The 17,663-nt window shown below is 43.8% G+C and overlaps 2 protein-coding genes across 2 annotated transcripts; one reads left to right on the top strand and one right to left on the bottom strand.

The window, feature by feature from the left end:
* On the bottom strand, positions 1 to 1,296 carry LOC6529558. Its single transcript, XM_002090519.4, has 3 exons — positions 868 to 1,296; positions 412 to 815; positions 1 to 347 (listed from the first exon to the last, which is right to left on the bottom strand). Exons 1-3 carry the CDS (start codon positions 1,078 to 1,080, stop codon positions 83 to 85), a joined length of 882 nt encoding a protein of 293 aa, XP_002090555.1. The 5' UTR covers positions 1,081 to 1,296; the 3' UTR covers positions 1 to 82.
* A 2,402-nt stretch (positions 1,297 to 3,698) lies between these two features.
* LOC6529557 (pneumococcal serine-rich repeat protein) lies at positions 3,699 to 17,452 on the top strand. Its single transcript, XM_002090518.3, has 4 exons — positions 3,699 to 4,070; positions 13,584 to 14,354; positions 14,876 to 15,680; positions 15,988 to 17,452. The coding sequence occupies exons 2-4, from the start codon at positions 13,637 to 13,639 to the stop codon at positions 16,295 to 16,297; spliced, it is 1,833 nt and encodes a 610-aa protein (XP_002090554.3). The 5' UTR covers positions 3,699 to 4,070; positions 13,584 to 13,636; the 3' UTR covers positions 16,298 to 17,452.
* The last annotated feature ends 211 nt before the right edge of the window (positions 17,453 to 17,663 follow it).

Raw genomic sequence — 17,663 nt, 5'->3', positions numbered from 1 at the left:
TACAGAAGTAAAAACAATTTATTGGTAAGTAACTAAGCGTTGTTCTCAAAGCCTGGTTCTCCGCTCTTTTTTGTGCCTGGCTCTATTCCCCGCAGGGCCACGAAATCTGGCCACCTTCTGCTGGCCTAATCATGCTCCAGTAGTAGTGTTCGCCCTGGATCAACCTGAAGCCGAGTTTCTCGAACACTCGACAGGCAGCTCTGTTGTTCATATTGACCAGGGCCGTGATATCCTGCTGAAGATCGGCTGCAATGGCTTTGGAAATGGCGGCGGCTACTACTTGTCCCAGGCCACGACGTTGGTGGGCTGGTAGCACTTCTAGAGCTCCGAGGAATCCACTTTGCAGCCTGTAAGACGGGGTTAAGGAAACCAATTTAGCACACAATTCCAAAGTTACTTCGTTTTCCTCACCTCAAGCACCAAGCACATAAAGAGCCCGACTCCTTCTCAAACAATCCCACGTTGGTATTATGCGCTATAAGCATCTGAATGAGCTTCAGGGAACCAGGATGACGAGCTGACCAAAGATCGTTGATCAGATCTGCGTGTTCCAGTCGCACTCGGTCCAGATAATAACCCTCCGGGCACTTGACCTGCAATCTCGCAGCCTCCTCACGGGTCAGGATATACATTATGGTGTTCATTTCCCGATCCATGTGGAGCCTGAGGTCCAGTGCCAGCTGCTTGTAGATCTTGTGGTGGGTCTCGTGGATGGCACTGACCTTGAAACCTCCCGACCAATCCAAGTGTTTCAGCGCAACTTCCAAGCCCGACTTTTGTCTGCTTAGGTTACTGAAGAACAGCTGATACCGATGCTGCGATGGCAAGTTATCAATGGGATTACTTCTGAGTTCGCAAGGCACTTACGACCAGTATAAACAGTCCATCGCTGCGGTAGTCATTGTCCAAAGTGTAGAACTCCAGGTGCTTCAGGGTCGGGTTCTGGTGAAGCCATCTCAAGTAATTGTCCAGCCAGAAGTAGGCGACGCAGTGGCTGGGCCAATCCTTCAGATACAGTTTCTGCAGATCCTTGAGCTCTTCCACATCCGCGATCCTCGTCAGCTGTCCCACAGTTGCCATGCCGAACCTTTGCAAAGGGAACTCCCACGCCGCGTATTGCCACCGGCTCACTTGTTTTTGTTTGCTTCTCGATAAGATCTCAGCGAGTTATACCCTTGTAAAGGTATCATGGTGTTAGCCTCACTTTCACCTAAAACATGGGAAAGTAATCGCAGTAGTAAACTTCTTGAAATCTATATTAAGAAGCTATTATATTTCTTCATAAATTCTACAATTGTAAATAATAATAACACTTCTCTTCTTTAAGCAACGAGGAAATGAGGTTATTTTTTAATAAATTAAAGAGTATTAACGTGTTCGGCTATCCTGAGTACCTATGAGAGCGTGCTGGTAAGACCTGGTTGTGAAAATGAAAAAATGTTTGCTGATTAATGAGCGGCAAATACTAGACAACAGATTTATTAAGTGTAATTGTGCAATAAAAGTATTCCTTTGTCACGGTGAAATTTGTAGTTTTGAGTGTAATAAGCTCCAAACTTGGGATAGGTTTTTTGGTTGGTTGCTTTCGTAATTTCGGACTGTGGATTTGCACGTAGTAATACGTTTCTGTAGTCGGCATTCGTAGCTTTAAATAGTTTATGTGCTGAAATTTTGTTAAAACAGCATTAAGTGAAATTTTGAGACGAGCTCGCACTGAAAACTCTTCAAAAGTGCGCATCGCAGAAAATATAACTTTTAACGGCTTAAAGTTGCAGAAACAAGGCTGAAAATATATCGTTATTGTTTTGTACAAACTTTTTCAGTATTTCGCCTAGTTTCGTAATTTCTAAGCAAGTGCGGCGCTGCCATCCTGATTTCTAGGGGATGGTGGCCTTGCCATCCTCATTTCCAAGCAAGTGCGGCGTCGCCATCCTGATTTCTAAGGATGCGTTGGGTTGGAGTCCGTACTAGCAAGGAAGTACCAGTATTTTGAAATTCTAAAATTTTCCAGTTTCTCCACCTTTCGCAGCAATACAGTGACCGCACTTAGCCTAGCTACGCACCTGCTGGTCCCACTATTTCCGAAGAGAGAAACACAAGCGCTCTATTTTTTCGCGAGAATTGCAAAATTGATGCTCTTCTGTGATTTGATTTTCTCTTAAACAACTGCAGCTGTTTAAATTATAATAATAATAATGGAATCGCATAGGCATAACACAAATTGAATATTATCCGAAATGTTGTAAAAAATAAGATAAAATTAAATATACGAAATAAGGGTATTGTAAATGTAGTTGTAGTTGTAATTGTAATTGTATATAATAAAATAATAAAATTGAACTTGTAATAAGAAAAAGAATAATTATTACTGATGTCCGTCCAATTCTAATTAATAATGTTAATAATAGAAGAATTTATTTATAATATAATCCAAAATGTAAGAAGATGTAATCAATGATAAGAACAATAAAAATACCAGATCGATTATAATTGATTAAAACGACAAATCTTTTTTTTCAATCCCATTTACCCCTCAAGTGAAAGTGCAAGTGCAAAATGATGATGTAGATGATGAAGAACACGATTCTTACAAATTTACGCCATTTGGCGGACTGATATGAAAGAAGAAGCACAGCATTTCAACAACACTGACCAGCACCAAAGTGCAAAATTCTCGTATAAATTTATAAATTTACATTTAAATTTATTCGGATCGTAAGTGTTTATAAAGTAACTCTTTTAGTATTAGCCTCTCATGGAATTAACCGGTTAATTTTTCAGATTTTGTCCAAGCCCCATTTTGGCAAACTATGATGGCAGCGTACACCTCGACCTGGCAAGACGTCTTCGGGAAGTTGTCCTCCTCCTCCTACAATTTGCTCGATCGCCGTGTCGGTGCATACCAGCAGGTTGGGAGTGGTAGTCTGTAGGTAAATCCTTCGAAGATGTGTATGCGAGGCAGAGGCACACAATCTACTACAGGAACTTGAGCGAAGGAGACCTCTGTTCAGATATTGATGGACGACATCGAAATTGAGGAGCGTCTCCTGGAGTGTCCAGTTTGCCAAGGACAGACGCTCTACACCTTAAATCTTAGCTAGCACACGAAAATCTTGGTGCTGGTGTGAAAACAATACTCCCGTCGAAATTGATGAATAATATTCATCCTAATGAAACGATAAGTAAATAAAAAAAGGAGTTAGCATAGCTGGGTATCACACATTTGCCACAAAACTTTTGCTAAAACAGAAGAATTTAAATATGTCTAGTTTTACTCCAACTAAGTTATCAGTGTGCTCTGAAAACTCACTATTCGGCCTGCATTTATACTCCTGCTTTATGGAGGTGATCAGCAGCTTGTCATGCGCATCCGAATCGAAAGGCATTTTACCAAACAATTTTGTTTTTGTTTCCTGCTGATTGTGGCTGTTGAGGAGGGCTGCCAACTCTTTCGTAAAACTTAAATGGTTTGCTGTGCTTAGGAGCCCTGGTTATTGCGCTAAAACTAAAGGCGATAGAAAATGCCGGACTGTAAACTCTAGGCAGTATTGGCGGCTTAGCAATTTTCAGAAAGATGTGACAAGCCTACAGACAATAATTAAGCATCGGAAAAGTTTACTATTACTAGTACTATTTTTTAGTATACTAGTATTTCAGTATTTTTTTAGTGGGTCGCAGTATCGATTGCGATTCCGTCGGCAGTCACACTGGAGAAGCGGAACGAAGCGGACGCAGAGCGAAAGATACAGATACTTTTCGGGGAAGCGATACTTCTTCGTATTCGTGCGTGGTTTCGTTTCGTCGAGAGAAATTGCACAAGTTAGTGGAAAGAAGTGCACACTGTCGAGTGGAATGCGTGCAGTGCCATCGCAGATCGAAAAGTGCAATTAGTGTTCGCGAGTGAGTGTGTCTGTGTCACCCGACGAAAGAGATAACGTGAAATAACGTGAAATACATACCTTCTGAAGCAAAACTAAAATATGCTTAAACTACGGTTTAGCCAAATTGCCAACTAGCCAAAAGTAACGAGCACACCGAACCCAAAAAAGAGCCAGCAGATCGAAATAGAGGTAAATTAACAGTGTCTGAGGTGTTTGGCTTTTTGTGGTGGTTGGAATTCCGTGAATCGCTCGCTGTTTGCATAAATTAGTAAGCAAAATAAATAGTTGCCCAGTTTGCTATATAATATTTGCAAATGCCATTGATAAATTTATTGGGGAAAGGCGCAGTATTCCGCGAACTGGGCGTAAGGGGAATCGCGGGCGCACGGCTACAATATATATTTACAATATATACACTTTTTATACGTTCGCTGAGCTCCGTGGGCCCAAAAGAGCGATACGAAATTCCCAGAAACGCATTTTCTAATTTAGACCGATTTCTGAGAAGTGACAGACAGCCCAGGCGAACCAGCAGATACAAAGATACTCGTACTCGCACTCACTCTCACAGATACACAAGCGGACTCTCACACACACACACGCGAGCACTCGGAGTGGTTCGTGCGGCTGTGTGTGTGTGTGTGCGCGCGCTTGTGTGATGATGTTGGCAGCCAGCTGCCGTTGTTGTTGTTCTTGCTGTTCGGGCTATTGAATGAAAAATGCTGCTGCAAACATTTAACACCGCAAGCCAAGCTGAAACTGAAATGAAGCTGGCCCTCACACAGACTCGAAACTGAAACGCACACAGCGCCGCAAGATACGAACACAGATGCAGATGCAAGCGCACGAGCAGATGCGGATACAGTGAAGCCTCGCTGGGGCGCACGCACCCGCAAAATGCAACCACTTACTCACATTCCCCTCTGTGTTTTCCCACGACAAACATAACCATATCGAATATCCCTGATTACATGAACTGTCGGAACTCGTATTGACTAGCCCATGTTGTGCTTGGCGCTCGAAGTCGGCGACTTCTTTAAGTAACTGGGGAAAATTGTCGGAAATAGTTTTCACTTACTTCGGGAAAAGTATCTTTATGCTATGTTGTATCGTTGGATTGTCACGCTTCTTGTAATAAGCCAACTTATGTACATATCTTAGTTAATAGAGTCTTTTTTTTATAGTTGATTGGAAATCGGTTTATGTCTTCAAAACAAGTCAGTTGCCTCAATACTTGATGTTTTGGACTATTACACTTATCTAGAGCGGCCTACATATGATAACGATATATGTATGTAAAAGTCGCCCAGATAAAAGTGTAACTTAATCTGTGTGACATCTCAAAAATAGAAATAATATACCTTATATATTTTTACATATCTAAACATTGACTGCAGTTAACTTTTGAGAAAGCGAACTTATATTGTATCCGGCCAATTGGTCCGCAGTGAGGCTTCACTGTACCTGCACTGCTCTCCCAGCCGCACCACTACCAATATCGAGATCGAGGCCTGGTTGCTGCTGCTATGGCCTACAGCAAAGTGGTTGTTGTTGCTGGGCCCCGTTGTTGGCCATGGCTTCTTGCTAAAGGTGTATGAATGTAAAGGTGTAGCGGCTGAATTCGGCCGAAGCCGTACAACAACAATGGGTTCGGAAGAGTGATGGAGGGAGGGAGGAGAGGAAGGTTGGTAGGGGAACTTGGGAACAGCGGTCCTCCGCCTCCTCCTCCTCCACCTCCTGTTGTTGTTGTTGTTGTAGTCGTAGTTGTACCCTTCGGAGGAAAAGGTGTTATTAACTTGGTTTGTAATGCGTCAAGTTGTTGTTGTCTGCGCTCGTTTCTCTCCGTGTGCCTGTGCATGTATGTATATGTGTGTGTGTGCACTTTTTGATTATTCTTGGTAAAAACCCGCTTTTACCATCTTCTTCCGCTCATTTCCTTGAATTTTCGTATTAAACTTGAGAGCGTTTTCAATTTTTTTAATAGCTTTTCCCGTGAAATGGTTTCTCGAACACAGGATAAGTGCAGTGTGAGTGTTGGAGCGGGACAGCAGCTGCCTAGAGGGAGAGGCATATAGCGATCTTGCGAAAAAATGCCAAATTGTCTGGGCAGCAACCAAAAAGTCTTCTCCATCTCTTTCGCACACCAATCATAGGTAGAGTGTTGGCCTCTTTCTCGCACCTCCACCCACCATCTCTGTATCTCTCTTTCATCCCATTGTTATTTGTTTTCCCTTATATTTCGATGAGATTTTCGTCGGAAATTTGTTGTTGGTTATTGTTAATTGTTCGCGTGAATTTGTTCAATTGAAACGCAATGCCAAAAGTGAAATGTGGGCAAAACACTCAATTGTGAGTGTGTGAGTGGATCTCGAGTGGGTTCACAAAGGGAACCAAGGGGTTCTCCATATGGGGATGATTTACAGGGAACTGCAATCCATAGAAAATCGGACACGTACATATATGTTTCTTTTTACAGTTATAAGGTCACAAGAGTGCTCAATTAACTTCGAAATACTTCAGCAGATCAGATTCCCCAGAATATATACATAAATACATATTTGTATTTGTATGTTCACATAATCTCGGTTACACCGCACTGAACTTATCTATTAAGTAGATTATCCGTAGTTCTAACTTGGCTTGTTTCCGTTGAATAGCAATTACATCGAACCTACTGCAGTTGCACAGTAATTGGCACGACTATCCAGAAAAACTAAAAACTATATAGAAAGCGAAGAAGTTATTTTCTGTTTAACTGAAGATACATTGGGTAATCCAGTATATACATACAGATGTACATATATGCCAGTTGGAAGCCTATGGAATATATTAATATTTCTCAATTCCCATAGTAACCCATTGGCAGCTAAGCCGAACATGGTTTGAAAAACCAACTAAAACCCAAAACGAGTTCAAGTGTGGCTTATGCTAATGTTTCTGTTTGATAAGCGCGTCTCGAAATCAAAAGTCTGAAATCCCTGAGCGGCGACATTAGCAGCATGCTTCTTTGCTTGGCCAATAATAATAATAATAATTTCTAATGCCTTGACCTTACCCCCCAGTTGGTTCTTTCCCCCTCCTTATCCTTATCGTTATCTCGGCGCATGTCAGCCTTCACCCCCTCACCGCCCACTTACCCCGCCTGCCGTGCTTACCTACATATGTATTTGCTTTTCCCTGGAAAAGCCAACGAAATGCTTTTGATTGTTCTTAGAATTCCGTTTCGTTTCCACTTTGCAAGCGTTTCTGTTGATAAGCGAATTTGTTTGCGAGTTGAATAATCGTATCTTCATACATATGTACATATGTATATAGTACATACATATATGGCTAGTGTTTATTTCGCGGTTCGTAGTAATTTATCAATGAATTTGTATGGAGTGTGCGCTGACTACTTATTGGCAAAGGTCGATTTAATACTTGAGATAGCTGATATCGTAATCGCTATATTTAAAGCCTCACAAGTTTGTAGAAATATTTGTGTTTAATCTATCGGTTTATAAAAGGCCGCGTAACTTGTCCACAGGTATTCAGTTAAGAACTCCGTTCAAAGCTTCAAGCTGGTAAATCTAAACAGTTTTCTATTAATTAATTTACAAATGGCAGCAGAACCGCAGTCACGTTTCTATTAACTTGGGGTAGGTAATGCCTTTTAAAAGCGAAGGAGTGCTTGAGCTTATCATCATCATTCAAATTAGTAACGGGTCGAAAGATACATATTTCATTGCTCTTACTCCCTTGAGCTCAAAATAAGAAGTCATAAATAATTAACTGTTCTAAATACCTTAAACTATTCCCTTAGTACCCTTTATTACTAGTGGTTTTAGCTATGTAAGTTCGGCCAAACAATCAACAATCTGCGTGATAAGCTCAGAATTTGTTGTCCGAGCTAGTCATGATTCCACCGTATTTGTGAGACATCATTCGTGATAATACGATTGTGATATCACAATCCTCGAATACTCGTATGTATGTAAATACAATATGTATTCAGGTAGCTGGTGTTCCGTTACTGTTTCCGTAACCAAAGTTCAGGAGTCCATGGTCGTAACTTCGGCTCAACGCAGACAAAAGGAGAACCTGCGGCTCAAATGTATCTGGGAAACAGCGGAAAAGAACTAGATAGGTTCGGGCTTAACCCGGACCTGGAGCGAATTAAGTTGAATTTTCGTTAGTGCTTTCGTTTAATCAGAAAACCGCACACACATAGAACCACACATCCAGAAACTCCATGACTTCACCGGCATGTGAGTACCGTGTGCATATTTTCCAGGAATTTTTCCGCCCATATGAGTGAATGAGTGAGTGTGAGTGTGAGTGTGGTGAGTGCGATGGATTTATAATGGAGCGCTGTGAGTCCGCTGTGTGCGAATTTCCAAGAAATCGCCTCTCTTCACATTAAATGTTAATATTATTATTTTCGTTATTATCGTTTTCGGGCCTAGATAATCAACCCCACCCCTCACCCCTCGCGATAAGGGAGGCGAGCGAGATAACAGATTCGGGCGTAAACGTAATATAAACAAAGTGTGCTCCTACGTCAATGGAGCTATTGTACCACTAGGCCCCTCAAGACCCCGTCGAACACAATCAGTCACGAACTTTGTTTAGCCCGTGTGCGAGCGATTTTGCTGGAATCGCTAATTAAAGTTCCAAACATTCATATATCCTACATACATATTGAATGCCGCATCGCCTTGATGATGAGAGGCGTTTGTTTATTTATCACTTTCGACCCGCGGCGCAATGAATGGACAAATCTCGAATCCGAGTGCCCGGAGCGTAATAAATCTCATTTCAATTTTCCTGCGAAAAAATATATCAAAACGAACGAAATACACTTTCCCAAGACCCCCGGATCCCCCAGTCCCAAACCGAACCCCCATACCCCCAATTTGCCCCACTCCAGTTTCGTTGGCACTTTACTGCTCCGCTTTGCATGTGATTTTATTTTCGAGCGAACTTCATTTGCGAATTCCCAGTAAATGCAAAGCAAAATGGCAAAAATGGAAACAAAAAGAGAAATACAAAATATAAGAAGCGATGTCGGCAGCAACCAAAAGTAATTGAATTCGCTTTAAAATCCTACGCCTCCACCCCGCGGATTTTTCGCTTCTCAGTCGAGTCGCTGGCTTTTTCATTGTTGTTGAGGTCTCTTCTCATCGCGGGATTCCTTCACTTGGCAACAGGGTCTGCTTAGTTCTTCACAAGTCTCGCAGTATGCACATATAATAAAATATTTATTTTGTTTTAAACCTATGCCAACTTCGTGATCATCTGGTTAGCACGTTACTGGGCTTACTGCAAATAAATAGTCTCAGTTAATAACTTTACTGCAGCAGTGCAATTATTTTATATAATATTACATTTCTCTGTACTCACCATCTATGTATAATATTGACTGACCTAACTTTTTAAAGAATCAAGTTCATCCTTCATCTAGTAGTGCAGTCATTCTATAGAGTATTCAGCTGCTTGTTTGATTCCTGATATCGGCTCCTTTTGTTGCTTTGTGTGGCTCACTTTTGCACTTGCCCACATCGCGTCCCCCATACGCCCCGTTGACCGCAATTCGTGCTGCTCTTAGCCGCTGTTGCTGTTGCTGTTGCTTTTGCTGCATTGTTGTGACAATTTCTGCGTAAAACATAATACCTACAGTGGGACAGCCAGCTAAGCCATGACTGAATTGTTGTTGGCCAAGTTGGCTGGGAAGGTTACAAAAACTCATTTCGAGTGCCGGGCTCTCCAAATGGTTTTTTAATAACGGGCCTTGACGACGGGCGCGGTCCATGTACAAAAATATTCACTTACGAATAGTATTGGATTTGAATTGTTTGGACTTGCAAAGAAAAAATCCCAGTAACGGGTACAGTACAAATTGGCAATTCTTGTATGAGTTCTTTATTGTTACCCAGCCCCTTTTCAGTGCTTATGTACATAGATATTTGAATATTCACTTCTTAAGTTGTAGGCTTGTGATTCCCCTCTCTGTTTCAAGCTGTCCGAATGACTTGCTTCACAATTTTAAATTAATCTACATTTGCCTTAATCCATTCATTCGGCTTGAGCGCAAACCTTGTTTCGTATTTATGTATATTGGGTCTGACTATTTTTAGAGATACCGTTGCCTATAAATCGTTAATAAATGCAAATAAATTTACTTTTCTGCTTCACATTTGTGTTTCTACATATGTATCTTCTCTTCGATTCTGCACATTTTTCACAACATTTCTGAGGGGTGAATCCCCCGTTCATTAGGAGTCCCTTATTAGCCATTCAAACATTGAAACATTCAAACCACTCGGTGTTGTTGGCTTTCTTTCGCCCATCGCCATCCGTCTCTGGCCGGCAACATTTATCAACATTTTTACCCCGAACAAGTTATGTATTAGATCATTATCCGCATTTGGATTTCTGACGAAATTTCGCATTGTCTGCAACGGCGCAGAAAGACTTCAGCTGCCTGCTGGCCCCGCGTGGCAACTGACAGGAGGGGAGGGAAGGAGAAATAAAAGTAAAAACTAAAAACTAAAATGTAAGAAGTAAAGAAAAGGAAGGTAGGGAAAAGTTCAGCTCGACGAGCCCTCGAAATGCACGGCGTTGTGTGCAGCTTGCCCCGCGATTCGGTACCTCGGACAGCCTGCTGCTACTCATTGTGTGAGTGACTCATGGAACGCCTGTCCTACCTACGGATACCCTCGAGGTGCACAGAGAGAAAAAGAATTCTTTTGCATGGGCTTACTTTTGAGAATCTAAAGAGTTTCTTTCAAGTTAATCTAATACTTCATTACGATTTCAATAGTGGTTGGATGCATCGTCTCCCATTCCTATAATTCCAAAGTGATTCGATTTTTTTAGGTATCTATAGCTAAAATTGGGAACCCGCTTATTGTCTCAGTGCAGCTGTCCAAGCGGATCCAGTCCCTCCTGCCCGACCCGAGTTCAGTTGATCTGCCGTTTCAGTTTTGTATTTCCATTGAAAATTTTGTTAGCTGGCTGCCGTCTCATGCGGGTCTCTTGGAATCTGAAGTTGAATCTTGAGTTCAAGTCACTCTTTTTGTATTTCATCATAGTCGTAAATACACAGCAAAGGTTGCTGTAGTCGCTGAGTCTCTCTGTTGGGGAAAATGAATGATAATAATTATCTGCGGTTAATGCGAACGATCGTGTCAAACAAACGTTAGCTTTGGCCAGAATGTATTGATTACTCACTCACCTGATCCAATCGTACGATTTGAATGCGATAAATTGCCTGTGGCACGTGCGGCATGGAGTCGTGCATGAAAAGTGAAAAAGTATCTACTGTTGTTTGTAGTACGTATCTATAAGTGTGCGAATTACCGTTACCGTTAGAGAGCCAACGGTGCATACAAATTGAATCGCTGGGGCATTATGAGCCATTGGACACCCTATAATTTGGACGTTAACTGGGGCCGTATCGCCATATCGTTTTCCGGCTAAAACACTTCATTTATAATTCCTCGATTCTCGTTAAAAAGCTGCAATTTTTGACTGTTTCCCGCTTGCGGGGGTCGCATTTCCGGGAAGCAACTTCAATATTTTCCCTTGCATTTTTGGGAAAAGTTGTGAGAATATATGCGCTGTTAATTGCTTGAATTGTTGTTCAACAAGGTCTCCCTTTATGTTTGATTAGGCGCTCACATATGACTGTACGTTCATATGTACCTAAGTACATATATGTATGCACATATGTGGATACCCTCGTTAGGCGACACTCGTTAGGTGATTAACACAAGGGAATTCCACGGAAATCGCTCAGGCTTCATATCAGCGGAGGTCGAACGACATTCGATAAGTTTGAAGTGATAGACGCTCCGCTCGTCTGCAATCATCGTTCCAGCGAATTCCCCATTGACGGCCCACCCAAATCAAGTCGAATTATATGGGCGAGGGAATTCTGCAAAACTCGCCACTGAATTGCCGCGCAGGATTCCCGGAATTGATAATCATTCTTTCCGCCCAAGTCCTGGAAATTTTGGTAATGTTTAGTTCATCGCTGCGATAAACAATCTTGATTAAGTTCACATAAACACCGCGATCTTAATCATTAGCGCGAATACTGAGTTTATGGTCAAAATAAGGTGTATTTCAAGGGGGAGTGCGTGCTTGGCAGACTTTAAATATCGATCAGATAACACGAGCTGGAGGAATAATAAAAAATACAAATGTACATATGTCTGATTTCTATTTAAGGCAATCTCATATTCCCCTGAATTTGCAATTGATTGTTGCGCAGAATATTATCTTCTCGGATCATTAAAATATGAATTCTAGTCTGTTCTAGTGGCTCTTGAATCCAGAGAATTCAGAATGTGTTCAAGTCAGTTGTGAGTTCTAAGAATAAAATTCCACTCTTATCTTGATGCGAACCAATAATGTCAAGTTAAGTACATTCAATTATTTTTACCTACCCCTCATCGCGGATCACCATCGATCAATCAGAGGGCGCCAATCGGTGATCCAATTATTTCGCCACTGAGGGAAAAGCCACCTGCAGAATTCGGCTGAGCAACAGCAGTGACATACTCATTCTCGTACTCATCGCCGTGTTTCCGACTTTCAAGTAACTACCAAGAATTCCTACCACTTACGGATGAGTCAGTAAATAGTCCAACCAATGCTCCTCACATGTACCTTGGCTCCCAAGCCGTAAATGGCCCAACTTTGGAACTCAGTGACTCATCCTGGTGATTCGGGTGCGATAAGGATTTGACAGTGCGAATTCAGTTACCCGGCGGAAAGCCCATTTGCCGGAGAGACGAAATGACGTGCCCACGAATTAAGTAGAATTTAACAGTGAATGTGTGCTTTCTGGAGATAATGAGGGCAACTTGACCTACAAGCCACTCATATGCGATTTAAGCCACTCATATGCATTGCGTCGTGTGTACTCGCCTTCCACATTGATTCATCGACTCTCCATGGGCAGGTTTCTAAAAATAGGATGAGCCCATTACGATTTCGTTGGTGAGCAAATGTGCGATTGTACTTGCTCTTCGTGGGAGCACTAACTGATGCGTGGGATTGGAATGCCGTTGTTTATTGTCCTCATCTGCATGACGAGATCACCCAGATCAACAAGATCCCCCAGATCTCCATATCCCGCAGATCCCTCCGGGGATGAGTCAGTTCGTGGGGGGGAGATATATATGCTCTGTGGCACAGAAGATCAGCTGGGGGGAAGACCATTATTCAGAATAGTTAGACAGTGGCGGCAGTTAATTGCCCATTTGACCGGCGATGGAGGGAGTCCCTTTTGCCACTGGGCAACTTCTCCGCCTGACCAAGTGGCTAATTAATGCACTGGTGAAGCCCCACCAAGTGGATTGGCTCTTTGCCGTAGGTCAAGACACTTCGCACGCCGCTGGGGAAACTGGGCAAAACTCGTTCCACTCGGACCCTGGCTATTTCTGGATCTTGCGAAATGCGCTGACAGCAAATATTAACGAAATCGAAACATGCTAACTGAGCTAGTCAATAACTAACTCGAAATTAACGGCGGGATCTTCTCTTACCCAATGTAATAATTACTGTTTGAAGTATGTATTTTAGTGTCAATTCCCACAAAATGTTCAAAATGTATAAGCAAATGTATAATCAATATGCTAGCAATAAGCATTAAATGTTCGATTGGTAATGTAAACAGAGTGTATAACCACTCCTCCCTTTCCTCCATTCCAGAAAGCCACCAGAAGTCCACGCAAACAAGGACTTTGCCCCATCTCGAGCTTCCAATGGGTCATCACCTTAGCAAGTTCTCAGCACGCGCCAATAGCCAGGAAAAGAGTGATCCGCCCGCCAGCTCGAGCACCAGGCAATCTGCAGCACTAGTAGAGACGATCGGACTGGACGAGGAGGAGCTGCAGGTGGAAGAGATCCTCACGGAGGCCACAGCCGCTACATCGCCGGCGGAAGTACGTCAGATCATCATCAAAATCCAGCTGGCCAAAATGGAGAATGGCAATTCGGTAGCCGCCGCCGGTGGTCAGGTGGAAATGTTGGCGGAGCAGGAGGAGCAGCAGCGCCACTGCGAAGGTGGTGCCATCGACGCCGCCTCCCTGTCTGCGGACTCGCTGAATGCAAATGGCCAGATTGTGAATGTGACGCTGGAGGGCGGCCATGGGGAAGTGGGCGTGGTGACAAATCGAACTGCTGGCAGTTCGGCGGAAGCGCCAAAAACCGAGCGACAGCCCGTGAATAACAACAATTTAGCGGGAAGCGTCGGCGCTGCGATAAGTACGTTACAACTGCACGACGGCCACGGCGACGTCGCCGACGATGACGACCTGGATGAGTCGCTGCTGCGTCGGCGTCGCAGTAACAGTCGCAGCAACAGCCGCAGCAACATCCACCACAACCACGAGGCCGAAGTCGTCGAGTATTGCGAAGTGCTCGAGTCGCTGCCAGTCAGCAATATGTTGTCGGCGGGAACGCAACACAGCAGCAAGCAAGGTGGGCAAAAGTCGAAGTGTGTGAGAAGGCGTTCTCCGCAAGCTGGAAAGTGCACAGTGAAAAATCAAATATTAATTACGAAGTATTAGTGAAAACTACGCCTATTTTGCAGCAGAGAATACGATTTGGGGTGATTTCGAATATTTAACCGCGTGGTGAAATCCAATCCAGTAGTGACATCATGTCAAACCTTAAAGTCGCGTGATAAAAGATACGCGAATTTCTCACCCTTTATGAAGTGTGTACAAAACCAAGCAGCCTTTATGTCCAACCAAAACAATCTGAACCGATATGATTTCGAATTAATCACCAAAAGTAGCTTTGTAAAGTGAAGCATTGGCATTTGCCCTTTCATGTAAGGTCAGTGAATTCCCCGAAATGTGTGTGGTTTATCGCGGGGAATTTTGTACATACGGAATTTTTCACTGTGCACGACAGACCAAAATAAAAGAGAAGCCGACCTAGTCTCATCAAATTTAAGTGAATCAAATTACTAATAAATTCTGTTCTCCGAAAAACAGTTTCCAGAAGCAATAATAGCAACAGTTGCTGCCGCAGTCGCAGCAGTAAAGCACTATCAATGGGCGCAGCAACATCCTCCGCCTCCGGATCCGCATCCACATCCACATCCACGTCCGCATCCACGAAGCGGCGGTGCTGCAAGTGCAAGTGCCGCGACGCCTTCCGAGGATTGAGGGACATGCTGCCGAGCAGCAGTTCCGTGGGCAATAAGAAGGATGCCGGTGGTGCGGTGGCGACGGCTCCGAGGAAATCCCGGCCGGCAGACCGCCGCTCCACACCGCCCACGCTGGGCACATCGTATGGGAGTTCCCAGCACCGTATGCAGAGTCAGAGGAAGCGCAATTCCGTCGCCGTTCCGGACGCGAGCCATCACCATCATCAGGTCATCATTCGGATTACATCGCCGCGCTTCGTAGTTGAGTCGCCCAACGGCGGCCGTGTAACTGTGGTAACCGAGCCCGCTCCCCATTCGCCCCAGACTCCGCCTCAGCCACGCCCCCTGGCCTCGGTCGCCCCCGCCGTAGTGGCAGGCGGCCATGCCGGAATCGGAGCCCGCAACATGACCGTGCACTCGCAAATCGACTTCATGCACTGCCTGGTTCCCGATCTGGAGAAGATCACGAACAGCAGCTTCTACTGGGGCAAGATGGACCGCTACGAGGCGGAGCACCTGCTCGAAGGCAAGCCGGAGGGCACGTTCCTGCTGCGCGACTCCGCCCAGGAGGAGTTCCTCTTCTCGGTCACATTCCGCAAGTACGGCAGGTCACTGCACGCCCGCATCGAGCAGAGCGGTCACAAGTTCAGGTGAGCACTCGTCCTTATCTCCACGGAGTTCTCGGAATACGAAGTCGACATGCATGAGTGCATCAAATATGATATACAATTTCTGGGAAATTCGAATTAATGATTTTCTAGTCGTCACTGCTTATGATGGGTATACTTAAATTTAAAATGCTAAACTTGAAGAAATAACTTAATGTAGATCCAATATTTTTTTTTTCAACTTCTTAAGACTTGAAACTTTAAAACATATTTCCAAACTCATTCCGTCATTCCATCATCACCTTGAAAGCAAAACGGTGACTAACTAAATACCCATTCGTCTCCACAGCTTCGACTGCCACGATCCGTGTGTGTTCACGGCGCCCACGGTGACAGGACTTTTGGAGCACTACAAGGACCCCGCCTGCGTGATGTTCTTCGAGCCCTGCCTGACGATACCCCTCCACAGAAGGCAGACCTTCTCCCTGCAGCAGCTGTCCCGGGCGACCATTGTGTCCAACACCAGCTACGATGGGATCAACCAGATGGAGCTGCCTGGTCGGCTGAAGAGCTACCTCAAGGAGTACCACTACAAGCAGAAGCTGCGCGTCAAGCCCATCGACCAGAACACCCCGGTGCCGTACTATGGCGATGTATAGCGGGAGGAGCAGCAGGTGGGCGTGGGCTTCACCTACTACGAGGACGTGGAGAGCGGCAGCGAGGTGGACGAGGACGACGACGAGGGGGTCAACATCCGGGTCTCCTATGTGCAGCACGCCGAGGTGGTGGCCCAACTGCAGCAGGTCACCACAGCGTCGGCTCCGTCAGCTCCATCGGCTGCCACTTCCTCCAGATCCTCCAATCTTCAGGAGCACCTCAGCAGGCTGCCCAACCGCATGGCAGCCGCCTTCGGCCGGATGTCGGCCAATCTGAATTGCTACCAGAAGACGGTCTCCACGCCGGAGCGCCACTCCTCCTCCTGAAGGACAGAAAGCAGCCGGAGGGGGGGACCCATCCCAGAAACCAAAACTCAACCTGAGACAATCCCAGTGCAGCGTGTGCCGCCACCATAAGTTTAAAGAACAAACGGAAAGCAAAAGCTACAGAAGCATGAGAACACAACAAAATCGCAAGCTCGCTACAAGACTGTCATGGATCAAAAACCAAATGTGTACCATATCTCATAGATAAGAATGTAACTCGGAGAGATTTTTGGGTTGTGGCATTCTTGGGAGCGAGAGCGAGCCGGCGGAATGTAGAATCAAAATCGCAGATAGCTAATTGTACTATAAACTAAGTATTATTACCTAAAGCAAACCATCTCCTACAGACATAAGTATTGCAAAAAGAAAGGCCAATCGGGCTTTTCGTATTCGCTGGTATTCTTGTAATATTTCGATGTATTTATTTGAAGTATGGAATCTAAATTATGTGTTACTGTTACGTGTAAATATGAGATACAAATACAGCTTAGTTAGTGTAAAACTCTCTCATTAGCCAAATTTCCAAATGTAATTTTCACCTATTTATAAATATATTTTATTTATTTATTCGAAGTGACTTCGTTCCCAAGCGAGTGCTTTGTTTTTACAAAACTGTCAGTTGTACGCGTGTAGAGTATTTGTAAATATTACCGATTTTCGCATAAGCCGTAGCTATATTAAATATAATGAATTATAAATCGTGTATTCCTAACTAGGTGGTTGCTGTTATTCGTAAACATTCAATAAGCAGTTGTTTCCCAACCTATTTAATGTATTTTACATATCCAAAATGTTGATGAGCATGAGTATCAATATTTAAAAACAAAATCGGAAAAAGAAAGCCAAACAAATAAAGTTGAACAAGATATTAGCAAAAATTAAAGTGTGTTTTAAATCAGGGCTGTAAAATTACATACATACAGTGCATAGCCATTTAAGAAAGTGTTTTTTATAATATTTCAATACCATGGCAATTTCCATTTGTTTAAAAAACTGAAGCATGAATATATTTCGTTATTTTCAAAGGGAAAGAAGTGCATTT

Source organism: Drosophila yakuba, chromosome 2R (assembly GCF_016746365.2).
Source record: "Drosophila yakuba strain Tai18E2 chromosome 2R, Prin_Dyak_Tai18E2_2.1, whole genome shotgun sequence".
Classification (NCBI taxonomy): domain Eukaryota; kingdom Metazoa; phylum Arthropoda; class Insecta; order Diptera; family Drosophilidae; genus Drosophila; species Drosophila yakuba.
Note: the sequence above shows the minus strand (reverse complement) of the source record. Positions and strands in the feature narration are given on the sequence as shown.